General features: G+C 39.9%; 1 protein-coding gene across 4 annotated transcripts in view; it reads left to right on the top strand.

Moving 5' to 3' along the window:
• Nucleotides 1–4122: 4122 nt before the first annotated feature.
• The window catches only part of spidr (scaffold protein involved in DNA repair), a 43300-nt gene continuing 29836 nt past the window's right edge, over nt 4123–17586 (top strand). The window contains exons 1-8 of one of the 4 annotated variants that reach the window (XR_002057222.2): nt 4123–4328; nt 4648–4809; nt 4905–4968; nt 5967–6173; nt 7538–7677; nt 11709–11944; nt 12593–12702; nt 15678–15897. Coding sequence is in view for 3 of the 4 variants with exons in the window: in XM_003438107.5 (XP_003438155.2) it covers nt 4314–4328; nt 4648–4809; nt 4905–4968; nt 5967–6173; nt 7538–7677; nt 11709–11944; nt 12593–12702; nt 15678–15897 (1154 nt within the window). In the remaining variant the exon portion in view is untranslated. Of the gene's footprint in view, nt 4329–4647; nt 4810–4904; nt 5057–5966; nt 6174–7537; nt 7678–11708; nt 11945–12592; nt 12703–15677; nt 15898–17586 lie in introns of those variants that run through there. The other 3 variants (XM_003438107.5, XM_005476411.4, XM_025900098.1) reach the window with 3 other exon arrangements.

The raw sequence follows: 17586 nt of genomic DNA on the forward strand, positions 1-17586 counted from the left end.
CCAATTTTTTTTACTTGTTACATTAACCTGTATATGTCAGGTGAGACGGGGGGAGTCACACTAGAGATGAAACTATGAAACAGGAAGTAAGAACATAACTAAATGGGGAAATAGGAATTGGCTCACACGAGCCAACACTTAAGCGAACACTTAACTACAACAAGAACTAAAGATGCCAGTATGCTCAAGAATATATAAAGATCTATGAATGACAACCTAAAAAGCTTTAAAAAGTCCCAGTCGTATCCAGTATCATCACAGAATGACCCTAAATTAATTTAGCATGACCTGAGATTTAGTTTATTCTGTAGCTGATTTCAGACAGAAGGAATTACAAATTGAAATATCTTCATTTTCCAAATTAATTGGGGGCTTTAAAGGGATAGGTAGAAGGTATAAGACTTCTTTACATCTGTTAGGCTGGCACTGAGCTTTGTTCTTCAACTCTACCAGTTTCTTTTTGGAGGGTTTTCTGCCAGTTTTTGAGGCTTCAGCTGTTCTGGGAAGGGGTTTCCATAAGCTTTAGGAATGTTTATGGGAATTTTTGATCATTCTTCCAGAAGCAAATTTGTCAGATCAGATATTTCATGAGAAGGCCTTGCTCACAGTCTCTGCTCTAAATCATCCCAAAGCTGTACTTTTATCAGGTTGTGGTCAGAACACTGTGCAGGCCAGTCAAGTTCTTCCACACCCAGAATGCCAGAAGTGTGATTCATCCTTCCAGAGAACATGTCTCCAATGCTCTAGAGTCCAGTGGCGACGTGCTTTACACCACTGCATCCATCGCTTTGCATTGTGCTTGGTAATTAAGGCTTGGATGTAGCTGCTTGGTCATGGAAACCCATTTCATGAAGTTCTCTGCGCACTGTTCTTGAGCTAATCTGAAGGCCACATTAAGTTTGGAGGTCAGGAGTTATTGGCACTGCAGAAAGTTGGCGACTTGTGCCCACTATACCCCTCAGCATCCTCTGACCCTGTTCTGTGATTTTTACGCGGCCTATCACTTAATGGCTTAGTAGTGATTGTTCCTAATCGCTTCCACTTTGTTATATTACCACCAGCTGTTGACTGTGGAATATTTAGTACTGACGGATTTATACAACAGGACTTGTTGCACAGGTGGCATCCTATCATGGTACTACCCTGGAATTCACTGAGCTCTTGAAAACAACTCATTCTTTCACAGATGTTTGTAGAAGCAGTTTGCATGCCTAGGTGTGTGATTTTACACAGGAAGTGATTGGAACACAGTGATTTGGATGAGTGAGTGAATACTTTGGGCAATATAGTGTATCTAGTACAGCATTTATAGTTTGTTTTAACCAGCAACCAAAAAAAACTCTTTCTATATTATCGTTTATTAGATTTACTACAAACCATTTTTTCCCCTTTGCCTTCAACAAGTCAAATGTTCTTGAGAAAGTCACAAACATCCATTTATTTCATTTTCTGTTTAGTTTTATTTTCCAATTAAGAGGCAATTTATGTGAACAGCTTAGAGTGTCCTATTGAGGTGCATGTCTTTTTACTGTGGGAGGCCACACAGAGCTACCATGTTGCTTTTACAACCCTCGTTCCAGTAAGACTCATTGAAATCAATCTATGGCGGACAGTCAGATTGCAAAAACTGTCTTTTGATCTGACTGTCAAAAGTGCAAGGTAAAGACCTCACAGTATTAGGGAGAAAACTGACAATCAGACAAATGTAATCTTTCCAGTGTGTCACCTAGGACCACCAAGGTGGGAACAGTGGGAAGGAAAAACTCCCTTTTACAGAAAGAAACCCCTGGCAGAACCAGGGTCAGTAAGGGGTGGTCATCTGCTGCAACCTATGCACTTGTATTTTGAAAAGAGGGTTGTAACTTCCCATGTAAATAAATATTTCCTTGTTTCTGTTATTCAGTGGTTATGCAGCAAGCGACTGTCTTCCTTAAACCACAAAACATGGAAGAGAAGATTCTTGGGTTGATTTTTAGAGCTGTGCTTTTAAGGCCTCCAAAATGCCTGGAACGACAGTCACATCATTGTTTTCCATCACAGTCTGAAGCACATATTTCGATCCAAATTTGTGACACAGTTCTTTGTAGATTTGGATGTGCAAATGTTTTTACACTATTTGGTACAGGATAACTCAATTCTTCTACAATCCTCTCCTTCACATGAGTCACTATTTATGAAAAAATACATTTGCAACTGATGTGTAGGTTTTGTTCGCAGTGTGACAGACTACTTTTGCAAGACACAAGGTTAGAAAGGTCTGGTCAACTTAACATTTAAGAAGCAGTGGAAGTGGATATGTAGTCGAACATCGCAAGGAATTAGCTCCCTCTGTTGTAGAGGTCTCTGCACAGTCCTTTTATTTTTTTACTTCAGTGATGCGAAAATCAAGATTGTTGCCATGCAAAGTTTGGCAAGCCAAGACTCATGTCATTGCTGTCACAATTTTCAAGCTCATATGCAGCCCTGCATCCTATCACATTCTTATTGTGTGTGTTCCAGTCTGGTTTTAAAAAGCACCACAGCACTGAAACTGCTATTTTAAAGGGTTTTAATGACCTTTTAACTTTTACTGACTCCGGAGACCCTGCCATCCCTTTTCTCTGCTTCAGAGATTTCGAGAAAGCGATCCATGCCTTCATCTCATCTCGTCTCGACTTCTGTAATAGCCTCTATTCTGGTATTACCGCTACATTAATTGGCCGACTACAGCTAGTCCAAAACGCTGCAGCATGGCTCCTAACTGGGACGCGCAAGCGGGATCACATATCTCCCATACTTCCATCATTACATTGGCTACCAGTCAGCTTTCGAATTGATTTTAAAATTTTAACACTTGTTTTTAAGACGTTCCATGGCCAAGCCCCTATATATCTTGCTGATCTCCTAACCCAATATTCTCCCGCAAGATCCTTGAGGTCTGCGGACCAAATGCTTTTGGTTGTCCCAAGGTCGAGGTTAAAACACAGAGGAGACCGGGCATTTGCTGTGACTGCTCCTAAATTATGGAACTCACTGCCCTTGCATATCAGGACCTCTCCAACACAGGAGACTTTCAAAACCCATCTAAAGACCCACTTTTACTCTCTGGCTTTTAAATCAAGATGAGTCTGTTTCTGTTGTCTATTTTCTCTTAATCTATATTCTATTTTATTTGGCATGCTTCTGCTTTGTCTATGTAAGTACAGTACTTTGGTCAACAACTGTTGTTTTTAAAAGTGCTATGTAAATGAATAAACTTGAACTTGAACTTATTGTGTAAAAAGAACCTTTCACACAATAAGGCATAGAATTTAAACCAAATTTTGTGATGGATAGTTAACTTGCAGAAAAAAAGTGATATATTTATAAGATATTTTACTTAGAATCATATACCTGATGTCATTGGACAACAGTTACTGATTTATTGCTGTCTATGTCTTTTTCATGTTGCAGCTATTGATTATTTTAACTATTTATATGTTGCTTAGTAGCTCACAAGTTGCTTTCTGATGCATCCATCAGAGTGTAAATATGTGTGAATCTTACATAGAAAGCGCTTAAGTGTTTGTATGTATGTCTAGGCTACTCTTAAAGTCTTTGTATGAATGGGAGAATGAGGCTTTTTTGTATAAAGGGCATTGAATGCTTGGGTAGGTAAGAAAAGCTTAAAGACTTTTAAACAGTTATTGTTAATATTAAAAAGAAGGTCCCTTTGCTTCCCTGCAAAAAGGAGAAATGCTTTAAAGAGGCTTCCTCCATAGATCAATTCAAATTAATAATAATAATAATAATAATAATGATAATAATAATAAATAATAATAATAATATTAACAGTGTATATGAGTCTTTATAAAGAGTAGTAACTTGGCTTGTATATTTACTGTAGTACTGATTTTTGGACTTTTACCCGTACCAGTAGAATAATATACTATTTATAGTATATTATAGTATAGTATTTTCACTTGTGCAGTTCAGCTGAGTGCAGAAAAGCAAACTAAAGAAGAAAACTGTGGCATATTAAGAGTCTGAAGAAAAGTGAATCAATCTAATTTTTACAGGCATGCTTAACTTTGTTAACTTGACCGCTTTTTTGGAGTGATTGGGTGTGAGAATCTCACCCATATCCGCCTCCGGTCCACGCTGGTGAATTATGAAACGTACCCTCAGATTGGGTAAGCGGCACTAGTTTGTTCCTGCCCTTAGCAAACTAGTGAGGGAGGAAAACACCGGTAACTTCACAAAGATGGGTTCAAGAAATATTATATTGCTAATGACGCTTTGAGGACACGCACACAGACCACTTCAGTAACTCTGCATTGACTCTTTTTGTCTCAATGAGTTCCAGGAAGGTAAGAAGTCTGGCAACTAGCTAGCTAGTTAACGCTAATAAATAGAGTGTAGCTAGTTAGCTTTAGCAGCCCATGTTATCCGGCTTTGCCCGCCCACAGCGCAAAGGGGTTTACCAGCCAGGCATGTGTTACCAGAATCATATTTTAACTATTAATAACAGCAAAGATATCCATTGTTATTTGTAATTCGGTTGTCAGAGTAAATCCAGGTGAAATTATCATTAAATCCTCCAGCAGGGTTATCTTAGTAAAAACCGTTAAACGCTTTTAAAAAAATTATTATTAAGCTAACCCCTTTTACTTCATTCGTTTTCTGCAGCGTAAAAGGTACTCCAGGGACATAAAGTGTGTTTTCTTTCCCGATGATATCCAAAATGCTCTCCCGAAAGTGGGCAGGGAGCCCCCTTCGCTCTCTTCCCTGTCATCCGCTAAGAGCTGGGAGAAGTGTGGAGACAGTTTTTTGGATAGCCCGGTGACAAAGGTGATAAAGATCAACAGCACTCCGTCCATCTCTTAGCATTATCACCCTGCTACTCCAACTGTGTTCATACTGTGGATTTCTGTTTTTTGTTGCAGATCATTCCGTCATCAGGAAGAAAACTATCTGCTCTAAAGAAGCTGAAACACTTGTCTGCTGCAGGTCTCTTGCTCAGTTTGCTGGCCTTTCTTGCTGTGGTCTGTCTCAGACTTTTCTATCTTTTATCTAACCTCACAACTTTTAATACTCTGTAAGTACTTCATACTTAAGTGTACAGTACTGTTCACAAGTCAGGTGACGCTAATTTTTTATAAGTTTGTTAGGAAAATGGGAAATGGGTACAGCAAGTATAAAATAATTAGTCTGTGGCAACAGGTAGTTTCCTTATGACAGCTTTCCGAAGCTTTCCAGAGGAAAACAAATATCTAATGTATGAGGTTTCAGAGGGCTTTTACTTTGAAATGCACAATTAGACTGGGTGACACTGTGAGGGTGTATCCTATTACTCCAGGGCAATTACTAAGTAGAAACAGGAAGTTTCCTTATTATAGCTTTCTGAAGCTTTCCAGATGAAAAAGAGCTCATATATGCCATTTCTTTTACTTTGAAATACAAAATCATACTTATTTGTTATTGACTGGAAAACACTTTAGGGGTGTGTGCTCTTAATCTAAATTGAAATTAGTCTGTGGAAACGGTGAGTTTCTTGTACACGTCTTTTGAAATGTAAATGTTTAAAAAGGGTTATTAATATATTTGTCATATTTGCATATTTTTAGTTATCATTTGAAATGTACTTTTCATATTGATTTCTGTATCATTGTTTATTTAATGAATCATTACATCACTAATGACAGATTAAATGTATTGGTCAATCTTGAAATCACCTTCACCTGAAGATCACTTTTAATTGAGTTTCTCTTAACGTAATACCAAGTATATACGCACATAACATAAAACATGGGGCGTACAATTCTAACAAGCTAGAAAGTCAGTATTTATACGACCACCTTTATTCTTCAGCACAGCCACAACTCTTACAGGCAAGCTTTCTTGTAATTTCTTCAGTAGTCTTCAGAAGTAAGTCTCCAGTTTTAACAAGCACCTCATAGTGATTCAATTCTAACATTGCATTGTTCCCTTCTGTATGTGTTTCCCAGTTCAGAGCAGTTCCCCTCACCGTGATGAGGACCCAGTGAACATTGCGTGGAGCTCCAGTGACTCTGAGCAGCCTGATAATGAGACCCAGGAGCAGCATCCATCCAGAGTTACTGCACAGAGGCAGCAGCAGTGTAACAGTCGAGGGAGACCCACAGCTTCCACTCAGTCTTACAGCCGAGCACTGCTCATGCTCAGCACTGATAAAGGTATAAAATTAAGTTGTGACTTGCTGAGGGAGAAATTTTACATTTCAGGTTATTCTAACTGAAGTTCACTTTTAAAAAAAAAAAAAGATCTCCCAAACATTTCTTTTTTTGTAAATTTTTTAATGACAAAACAAATAGTTTCTGAGCTTTAGAGATGTTTTATGGCCAAACTAGCTCCTTCTTTGTTTTAGTCTTTATGACAAAAAAGCATATGTTGGTGTACTATCAGTCTTCTTCATTTACAGTTACTTTTTTACAGTTTGCCATTTTTAGAAGCTCAAAATGAATTGGACAAACTAACATAACATTTAAATGTAAAAGTTGTTCTTAATATTTAGATAAAATCCTTTACAGTCAGTGACTTTGTGAGAACTAGAACCCATGGACTTTACTAAATGCTGTGTTTCCTCCCTTGAGATGTTCTGGTAGGCCTTTACTGCAGTCACCTTCAGTTGCTGCTCGTTTGTGGGTTTCTCTGCCTTCAGTTTTTTTATTTAATAACTGAAAAGCGTCCCTTATTCAGTAGAGATCAGCTGACAACCGTTTCTTTGCTCTTGGATTGCTATTGCAGTATTATCAAGTCAAGTCAGGTGGCTTTATTGTCATTCCTACCATGTGCAGTGGTACAGCACACCGTGAAACGAGACAATGTTCCTCCAAAACCATGGTGCTACATATGACATATAACAGACAATCAACACAGGACTACATAAAGTGCAATGTGCAAAAATTGCCGAAAAACACAAAAAAAACAGTTCAACACCAGGCAGAACAGAACGATACAGACACAACAGTGCAATTGAAATGTGCAAAAGAGTGAGTACCATGCAAAAAGTGAAAGCACGTCTTTATTGTAAACTTTAACAATGATACACCTTACTCCTCGAGAAAGTTGTCTTCTGTTGTTTTTCAGCTCTGTTTGTGTTGCTGAGCTGATCAGTGCATTCCTGCTTTCCAAGAATGGGCTAGTTGGACTAAGTGTAGTATTGACTATAATTCGTGACTAGTTAATGCACCACTTTCGTTAAACCCCTTAAATCAAAAGCTCAAAGTGTGGCCTTCAGTCAGATTTTCATTATTTGGATTCAACCTACTGTGCTGGTGTACAGAGGCAAATTTACAAAACAAATGCTTATTGTCTGTAACACTGGGTAATAAAGTAAATTAACTAATTTCTTAGAAAGCTGAACTGTTCCTTTAACTCAGTCTACTCTGTGGTCCTTTTCCAGACTTTTCTTAGTAAAAGCAATTGACTTAAGGTTATAAATTCTGTTATATGTTAACAGCTCGGCTATCTCTATAGCCTGATAAACGCCATAAGATAAAATTTACAGCACTAGCACAGCTCTTTCTTTCATTCCTAGATGACCTTCCTGTTATTGACACAGACAGCGATCTGGGTGATGAGTCTCAGGAAGATGTTGAAAAGCACAGTGGGCAACAAATCTCAGACTGTGATTCCTCTGAAGAGAAGCCAAATGACTTTCCTTCTAAAACTGAAGATGTAAGTAAACATTAAACTATCTGTGCGTGAAAGTGTTTGTTTTTTTTAACACCTGCATAATGAGGCACACTGATCTGTAGAGGGGACAGAACAGGTGGACTTTGTGCTGTTTGCGTTAGGGGACACTAGGTGGGGCTATAGGCCTTTCTAAGGTCTTATTAACTTAGTCCAGTATATTACCAACTGTGTTTCTAATTATCAGCTGACTGCCAGTTGATGTATTTGTCTAAGATGTGCTCATGTGTGTGTTTTAACAACTTTGCTTGACTGCTAATCTGATGGCTTTGTTTGCAGCTGTAGCAGATGCTGCATGAAAGCCTGTGTTCTTGTAAGATACTATGTAGGTATTATATTTTAGTGTTCATCTCAAAGTTGTTGGTTTTTTGTTTGTTTTTTTCAGTAATTTTTTGTTCAGTTTGTTGCAGTTGAATGTTTAGTCTTGAAACCACTAGGTGGAGCATTGTCTCAACCATGTTTTGATATCCTAAGAAGGCCCCATAGGCTCAAACCAGAGTAGTTTCTAGATTCAGGTTATGTTCTGTCAAAGTTCAGAAGCTGAGCCAGTAGTAAAACACAGGTTTAATGTGAAGGGCAAAGTAGATCTGAACACTGGGGCTAATTTATGCATGACGGTGAAACTCTTTCTTAAAAAAAAAGCACTTGCCTCTCTTTAAGTACAATATGTAAAGAATTGCATAGTTTCCACTCGTGTTATTTATAGAAATCAAAACACTGTAGAGCTGCGACACAGAGAAAATGGAAATTATTGAGTAATATTTGCACCTTTCTGGTTTACAGATGTGCAGTTTGCACTCCTTTTTTGTACTTTGTCAAAGTAAATTAAATATTTTTGAAGTGTTTGGGTTTTTTTTTTTAAAGACAAAACAAACGGAGCCATCAGATTAATCGATATCGACAGTGTAATAAAACGATTTCACTGTGAGCGCCGAATACTCTCACTGTTCGATCAGCGTTGTCATTATCACTGGTGCTGGTCTTTTGCAGACCCCCCCTCCCAGAGCTGGATCGACTGCTCCCATTGCTCACAAGCCATTCAGAGGCACTGTTTGTTGAAGGCAGGGCTGGCATGGTGAGAATGTACAAGGAGTGGTGACGGTGTTTAGCTCATAGACCACACACATGCAGTTTAGTTGTTAAAGCACATATTACAATTTAAAAAACAAAAAGATCAGCAGGTTGTGGCAAAGCTGAATGAATGCGGTTGACTAGATAGCGGTTTATGAGAACGCCGTTGAACACGAGGATGGGTCAGATTGAAGCCGGTATTGGTATAGCTTCTGCCTGCCGCTTACGCTCATTTATTGAGGCTGCAAAAAGCACTAACTCGATATATTGAGAGGAAGCCTGACGAGAGATTAACATCAGTCCCGCAGACCCCAGCTACTTCCTCTTGTCACACTTATAATTTGCTGTTATCAGCTTTTTGGGGTCAAAAAAATATAAGATCAACAAACAGGAGGCTTGTGGTCAGAGGGCCTCTAGAAAGAAGACTTTAGAGTCCTACTTTTATAGTTTAATATAGTCGCACTGAAATATGTGTACGGGGTAGTTTTGGCAGATCAAATACTGCATATTTAAAAGGAATAGTACGTAGCTTTCTTGCATCTGATTATCAGTATGATTCAATTTAGTATATGCAGAGTAAATATTGACTTAATTAGAATATCAGAATGTTCTGGTCTATTTGGACTTTTTATTTGCTGCCCGGAAAGCTCACTTACACATTTGCAATTGTAAATCAAACCAGATCTAACAGGATACAGGAGGGGGAGGGGGGAAGGATCCTAATCCTAGGCAAAATTTACTACTCCAGATAAACGCATGGCTGAGTCACTTGATGTGCCCCTGCCAGATTTCTGTGTTTTTGTACTAGCCGCTAAGAGAGGACAGGCGGAGCTGTATAGGCGACTCCGCACTTCAAGGCCAAAGGGGATGGCTGCTTCCCAGATGAAGTGTGTTGCTCGGTCCGACGCCCACCGACATCGGCACTTAAAGGGTCAACCACCCACACCACATTAGAGCTCGAGAAGGGCTATAAACAACTTTTTTACTACTGTTTGTTCAGGAGAACTTGAGTGAGTGGAAGAGGCTGCATAGAGCTGTGTACTTATAATGCTTTCAGCGCTGGGTGAAAACATTTTTGAGCCGGGGCCAGGAACATAGTGTTCCTTTTTCTCTGTAGCTGGTTGGAGTGTGACGTCTGCTGGCACGCTGCCTAGCAGGGTCAAGTTGATTCAAAGAAGAGAGCATATTGGCTGACAGGGCCTGGTATGCTGGTCTTGTCTGCACATGACAGGACCTCAGGTTTCTCGTGGATTTTTCCATGAGAACAGATTCCTTCAGGTGTAGCCAGCAATGATACAGCAAGAAAGATTGCTTAGTGCACTAATTTGACAATTAATCAGCCTGACTGCGTGTTGGTGTATCATCCTCTTGATTTTTGATATTGATTTTATTGTTTTTATTCATCATTAATTACTCATGAGTATGTTACAGATGGATGAACCATTTTAAAAGCGTTACTTTTTGTCTTTATATATAATATACACACACTTTTATAGGATGGGTGCTCATATTATTGAAATGAGTGTATGTGCATTCAATAAGCCTAGACTTCTGATTGCTTTAAACACTGTTTCAGACAGTTTTTCTGTTTCAGCTCTGTACAGGGAGAGGATATCCTGGTCATTAACGCAGCAGCCTCACTCACCTGCTGACAACTTCTGTTTACAAGGGTCAGCCAATCAGAAGAAAGGGGAAGGAATTTAACATTAGGGGGGTCATTTTGACCCCAGTAACAACAGCAGTAATAGCAAAGGCATCATTTCTTGAAGAGGTTAGGTTGTTAATTTTCATCTAATTTTTATAATATTAAGGAAGGTTTGACAAAACAAATATTTAAGATTCATTTTAAGGGGTTTTATTAGTTTTATTAATGATTTAGAGCATTTTCTTACAGAATGTAAAATAAAAATACACATTAGAGTAAATGTAAATGAGACTGAACAGCTGATTGCCTACATTTTAAAATTGACCTCACAGGTAGCCACAAAAAACGTAAGAAACACATTTTAAATAATTATTGTGAAAGTAGAAAAGCAGTCAAAGTTTTCATCTCCTCCACATCTGCCTCCGATTACCAAACCTACAGCTTCACATTCAGCATCCATACTGCTCCGTCATGTTCGCACCTTCACTTCCTCAGCTCTTCTGCTCAGGGCAGAAGTCGTTTGGCTGCTGTGCTCTGGATTTACTTTGCTCGGATTAGTCCTCCACACTGGACTCTCTGTTCAGTTCAGCTACGGTTCCCCCGCTGCTCTGCACAGCCAGCAACCTGCCCTGTTCGGTCACACACTCCCAGCTCTGCTCCAGCTCATCATGTGCCCAGCAATAATTATTCATGGGTTATCTAACTACAGTCTCTCTCTATATGTATTTATCAGTCACATCTATCTAGCTGTAACTCGTTTTGTGGCAGGCTTTACACACAACCTCACAATGGTGTGTAAAACAATCATGTTTCTAAGCAACACGCTGTGCTGCAGTAGTGGTTTTACATTAATTTCTCTGGGGTCAAAATGACGCCCACAGCGACTTTGGTAAAAGTTGTCCGAATTCTTTTGATCGCACACGCCCCAAAATTGAGTATTTGATGAATAAGCCAATTTTTGAAAATGGCAGAAAATATGAGATGATGGAGTTTTAATTTAACAAACCTACAGGATTTTTAAAATGGCAAGGGGCTCAAAATGAACCCCTTGGCAGTTTCTAGTATGAAGTTTTTTGAGAGGTTGCACCAAGGCCCGCTATAAGATAAATAAGGGTTACTTTGAGATGTAAATCATTCAGAGCTCGTTTAGAGTCCTAGAATAGAAATGTGGAGCTGGATGTCAGCATATAACATACAGTTACATTTGACTGCAGCTGAACATTTTTAACGTTTTCATTCAAGAATGTCAAACTACAAAATTAGAACTGTTCTTCACATCAAATGCTCACTTTGTTCCCAGGTTAAAGAGCTTGAGATCTCAGGGTATGTGTCTGATGGAGGGGATATTGGCAGCCCAGTGACTTCAAGCAGACTGGATTCTGAGATCTTTCCTCTCCAAACTGGTGAGGGCAGCAAAAAGTCAATCAGCAACTGGGTGAGATCTGCTCAGGCAATGCTGCAAACGCCCCAGAAACCAGTCAATAGACAACCCAAGACTCCAGAAGACTCTGCCAAAAAGAGAAGAAAGTTTCAAAGGTGTGAATTTTGTTCCAGTCTACTGTTTTTAAATGCCTAGTACCTCTGCTCATACACAGCATATGAGTGTATCATATTACTGCACCTAATTTAGTTTTATAGAAGTTTGATACCAGTCAAGTTACATAACATTAACCTCACACAGTTGAGCCTTCAAAATTATCATAAAGTTATATCAGAAACGCTCTTGAAACCGCACTGGTCTTTGCAGCCTTCATGGAGTTAGAGTTTCTGCAGGACGGTGTTAGTTTTAATAAAAATTGCACCTGAGCGTATAATATGTGTTATTGCATTGCTTGCATTGCTTCACAATACGAACAAACAAAGCAAGATGTATTGCTTGCAGCCAGGTGATAGACAGACTTTGGTGACAATGTTTCCACGGCAGAACTGATGATGAAAGGGACACCTGGTGGCACAATGTGGGTGCTAAATGTCGTTTGCAATCTCTAAGCCCACCAAATCTGACAGATGGCTTTCTGTAGTCTTTGACAGCTGGTTCTGTGCATCAGAAAATCTTTTACCTCACTTTGAAATAAACATTTCTGCTTGTGCGTTGGTTAGACTGCTTGCGCTCTGTGAGTTTATCACATTACATCATCTACCTCTGTGGGGGTGGGGGGGCATGCGTGTGTGTGTGTTTCGCAGTGGAGGTCTGGCAGAAAGGCTGAATCGACTTCAGTGCAGACAGAGGTCAGCTATCAGCTTCTGGAAGCACCAGTCCGTCTCTGATTCCTCGGCAGCAACAACCACAACAGGTGATCCACGTCACACGAGTCCTCTGCCAGATCACACCAGGATCATGCACACATAAACCTGTGAATCACCACTTAAAGTTTAACAGTGAACTTTGATTTGTGAGTGGGATGAAGCCTGGCTGAAAGGTGTGATATTTTTTTTTCTTTTTACCATACATGTGATTGTACTTAGGGGCCACGCTGAGGAAATGCTGGCTGAACTGTGAACTCGACATGTAGGTGACAGGAAGCTGCTTGCCTACCTTTTTTTTTTCTTTTTTCCTTTCCGCGGCGTACCAAACCACTTGCATTCTTTTTGTTAAGTATCTCCTCGTAATAGGACATGAGCATTGACTCAGAGGTGACAGTTGATTGTGGAAAATGAAAACGCCCACCTGATCTAACTTAGAGTTTGTGGTCAGTCGATGGTTTGACTAGCGTAACGAGCTACGAAGATGGGTTGAAATGTAGGAGTTTATTTTGACTTGACCTGGTTTCGAAGTCTAATCAATATTTGATCTTTCTTTTGTCTTTTTTGCACAAAGACTTTTGTTTGTTTAGTCTTTCAACCCATTAATGCCACATGGCTGACATCAGGATTTTTTTAAATATAAAAAAATATATCTTTTGGTGCAAAATGTTCTTTTTCCAGAACATTTTTCACAATTTTATCTACTACACTCAACCTGCAAACTCCAGGCCAAACAGTCCCCATGGAATCAATGGTTCAAATCACCAATTAAGTAGCATTAAAAGTCATGTTTTCGGCCTCATACAAAGGCAGTTTTGGCCTCTTTGAATAATTTGCTTCATTATAATATATATCAGAGTGAACTTCTTTCTGACTCATACATTTGGATATTAATACGGCTCAGAGTTTACAGAATGGCCAATTTGACTGACACGTGTGAAGACACGTGCAGAGGATCTCTGTCTCCTAGGCCTCTCTGCTAATTTGGACCTGGTTTGCACCTCTCCACCACGTTTGTGTAGTTGGTGCCTTTTGGAGCATTTTAATGGCATTTATCTGGTAAATGCTACGCTGTGTGGTAGAGTTCAGCCGAGGAGTTTGTGCTTCTGTTTTGTTGAGTGAAATTCTGGCATTTTAAGCAAGATTTAGCAGGTTATGGATGCAGTTTGCTAAAGCCTCAGTCACATAGGCCTAGACACTTGTCTGCGATGCCCTTGAAACTTCTGGTCAAAAGGAAAAAAATGTGTATTCCCGACTCACTGGCGAGTGTTTCTTGGAGGTTGCTGTCTGTTGCTAGGTGAACCTGGTCACAAAGACGGTACCGCATTAAAAAACCTTCTTGTGATTGCTTTTGTTGCCCATGGTTTGCATGACACACATCGAATTTCTCTGCAGACAGTGCTAGCTAGCTGCTGAGCAATAGTGAAAACTGAAAAAGTGCGACGCAAACTGGAAATGGAGAATGTTCGTGAAACTAACACGTTTTAAAAGGTGCTACTTTCACTTTTAAGGCAAACAGTCTGTTCCCGGTTTGCGTCGCACTCTTTACAAATTTCACCGCCATTTGGTCAATAGTTGGCGAGGGTTTGGAGATAAGTTGGTGGCTTCCATACAAACTAGGGTTTCGACTGTGGAAATCAGCTTGTGAATAAAACATTAATATTGAGGCCTCAGAATGTGGTTAGACTTTAAGTTAGCAGTGTCACTAAAGTTGTTGTTGTTGTCCTTTTGCTGCCCCCTCAACCACACGCAGAAGATTGATGTCCTTCCCCGTGCCTGGTTCTCCTTTAGGTGCTTTCCTGTTGAAGAGGAGTTTTTCCTTCCCATTGTTGTTAAGTACTTGATCATAGATGGTTGTCCAATTATTGGGGTCTTCTCTCTATTATTGTAGAATCCTTACTTTACAGTGTAAAGTGCTTTGAGGCAACCGTTGTTGTGAATTGGTGCTAATTAAATAAAATTGAATTCCAGTAATTCGAAGGAACATGTCTGTCATTTGCTTAAGTCCAGTGAAGCCTGCCAGCCTTAACTGATAACCTAGGACTCCACATTTTCATCTGAATATGATAACGTTGAAACTTCAAACGCCAAGTCCAAAACCAGGCAGTGACTTGACAGTGGTTTTGTTCATATTTTGGTGATCACATAATTACCAATAACACTGATGCAGACTGGATCGTCCTGTTCCCTGACATCTGATTGTGATGGTGTGTGACTTATCTACGGTTAATTTAATTCAGTTTTATTTATATAGAGCCAAATCACAATAACAGCCTCCTCAAGGTGCTTTATATTGTAAGATAAATACCCCACAATAAAACAAGTATGCAGATGTTGAGTTGTTTCCTAAAATATTGAATTTGCAGGTCAAGAGGAGGACTCGAGTACTCTCTCAGTTTTGGCGTGCTGCCTGGTGTTATTGTAATGATTTTGTTATTTGGGATCTCAATGCACAGAGCACAAATGAACCACTTAACATTCATGTTTGGACAAATGCTTGTTAAAACCCAATACCTCTCCAGCAGTCTCCTTGATCTGATTTATTCGTATCATATTAAAATTCCCCCTCTGGCCACTTACCTACACACACACACAATGAGCTGCATTGACTTTGCCCCCTTCTCTTCTGCAATTTTAACAATTCAATGCAATCAAGTTTACACACTTCACTTTCATGATGCCAAGTCTCCCTCCTATCTCGCTTTGGTTTACAGCTGCAGGGCATCGTTGTGATTTGCTCTTCTTAAGTATCTCTGTGGACTTAATAGTTCATGCCAAGCAGTCAGCGTTGTGGTAAAATTCCAAATATTTGTGCAGTCATCCATTGGGATTTACTGCATCTCATATCCAGCTCAGGCTGAGTCAGTAACGGCTTTACAGATATGCAGTGCAAGTTGTTCTGATGCTAAAAAAGAATTTCATAATGCATAATGAGTCCCACAGAAAGCATGAATACACTGTGTACACAGACACACACACAAGCATTAAACATCTGTGTTGTTGTTGTTGTTGCTCTGATCTCCAGTGGACAGGGCTGGCGTGCTGGTGCTCGAGGTGCTGGAGGTTCATGAGGAGTGCAGCATGCAGTTGGCGCACTGCGAGCACCACCAACCCCCCGGAGATGGCCACCAACACGTTCACCCGGTCTCTGAGGAGAGCGCTCGTATGTTGGTGTTATTCAACAGAGAGACAGCTGCACAGCTGATTCCTGCACCCAGTGACATCATCCACATATATCCACCATGGTGAGCAGATGGAGCACAGGGCACACTTTTAAAGCTGACCCTTTTCATTATTTTTGGTTACAAAGTTATGGTTACCTATTAAACATGGCTTAAGTTTCAAAAGGTCAGTGTATATAAGAATAATTCCAGTGAGCCAAAACTTCGGACTGCAGGTGGCTCCAGTTTTTTCTACTTTTAGCTCTCTGTGATGTTACTGAGAGCAGATATTCCTACTATGGTGGTATCAGTCAGAAAACGAGCATAGAGAACTCTCTTAGCTGCTGTTCAAACATGAGGGACAGCCAATCAGAAGAAAGCTGGGCCTTACCCAGAACTAAACAGCTTATTTTATTTTTTAAGATAGGGCAGCACGGTGGCACGGTGGTTAGCACTGTTGCCGCACAGCAAGAAGGTCCTGAGTTCAATTCCACCATCAGGCCGGGGTCTTTCTGTGTGGAGTTTCTTTTCTGTCTGGCTTCCTCCCACCGTCCAAAGACATCCAGTTTGAGGGGATAGGTTAATTGGATAATCCAAATTGTCACTAGGTGTGAATGTGTGAGTGAATGTGAGCGTGAATGGTTGTCTGTCCCTGTGTGTTGGCCCTGCGACAGACTGGCGACCTGTCCAGGGTGTACCCTGCCTCCGGCCCTGTGGCGGCTGGGATAGGCTCCGCCCCCCGCGACCCTGGAAAGGATAAGCGGAAGCGAATGGATGGATGAAGATATTTAGTTTTGGGTTATTTGACAGTTCAGGAGTGAAGAAGTAGACAAAAAAAGAATGGGAGAAAATATGCAGCAAAGTGTCACAGGTTGGACTCAAACCCAAGCTGCTACATTTCAACCTTAAGAAATATGGCCGCCTGTTCAACCAGGGAGCTAAACCAGTGCCCAAACAACTTGTTTTAAAAAGAAGACAAGCTGAGGCCCACTAACACACCAGAGTTCAGTATAAGATGAATAAGGTTTAATTTGAACTGTGACTAATGCAGAGTTTATTTATTTTGTCTGTGGTGTTAATAGTTCTGTGCTGTGAGCAGCTGTAAGCAGTGTTTTATTTTTCCACTGCACCACTTAAACTGATAGTGAAGATGTGCTCAGTCTGTGGTTAACACATCATAGTTACTTTAACTGTTCCACAAAAAAGCACCACATTTACCAGTGGAAAGCTTTTAGTGTTTACATCAGCTGTGACTTCTCTGATGCACCTGAAAATGCAGCGCTGAAGTGTGAAATATGGCTGATTTGTGACGGTACAAGCAAGGAGACCGAACTGAAACTAAACTTTAGACCACAAATATTCAGACAGAGCCGATTATTAAAAGCTTAAAACGGGCAGATAGTTTACATTGGTGAAGACAAGGAAGTAAACTGGTACAGTTGGCCTTGACCAGCCCTGCTATTTAGTGTCTTAGTACAGATAAAGGCAAGGTGTGTGGGAAAAAAACGTAAGACATGTACACTTGTGAATACAAGATGATCCTATTGTGTCAAAACCAGTTTGCAGCCATTGTTATGATGTGCAAAGGTCAAAATTACAGTGTGAAGAGAATTAACTCTGGACCAAATTTTGAGGAATTTTTTTTTTTTAAGTACATAATTTTATGTTATTTTATGATTTAACATAACAATGAATGGATTTTTAAATGTTTAATGTCCTAAATATATTTTTTAAATAAAATCTTATATTATTAGGCACATGTGGTTGACTTTG

This window comes from Oreochromis niloticus, linkage group LG18 (genome assembly GCF_001858045.2).
Source record: "Oreochromis niloticus isolate F11D_XX linkage group LG18, O_niloticus_UMD_NMBU, whole genome shotgun sequence".
NCBI lineage: Eukaryota > Metazoa > Chordata > Actinopteri > Cichliformes > Cichlidae > Oreochromis > Oreochromis niloticus.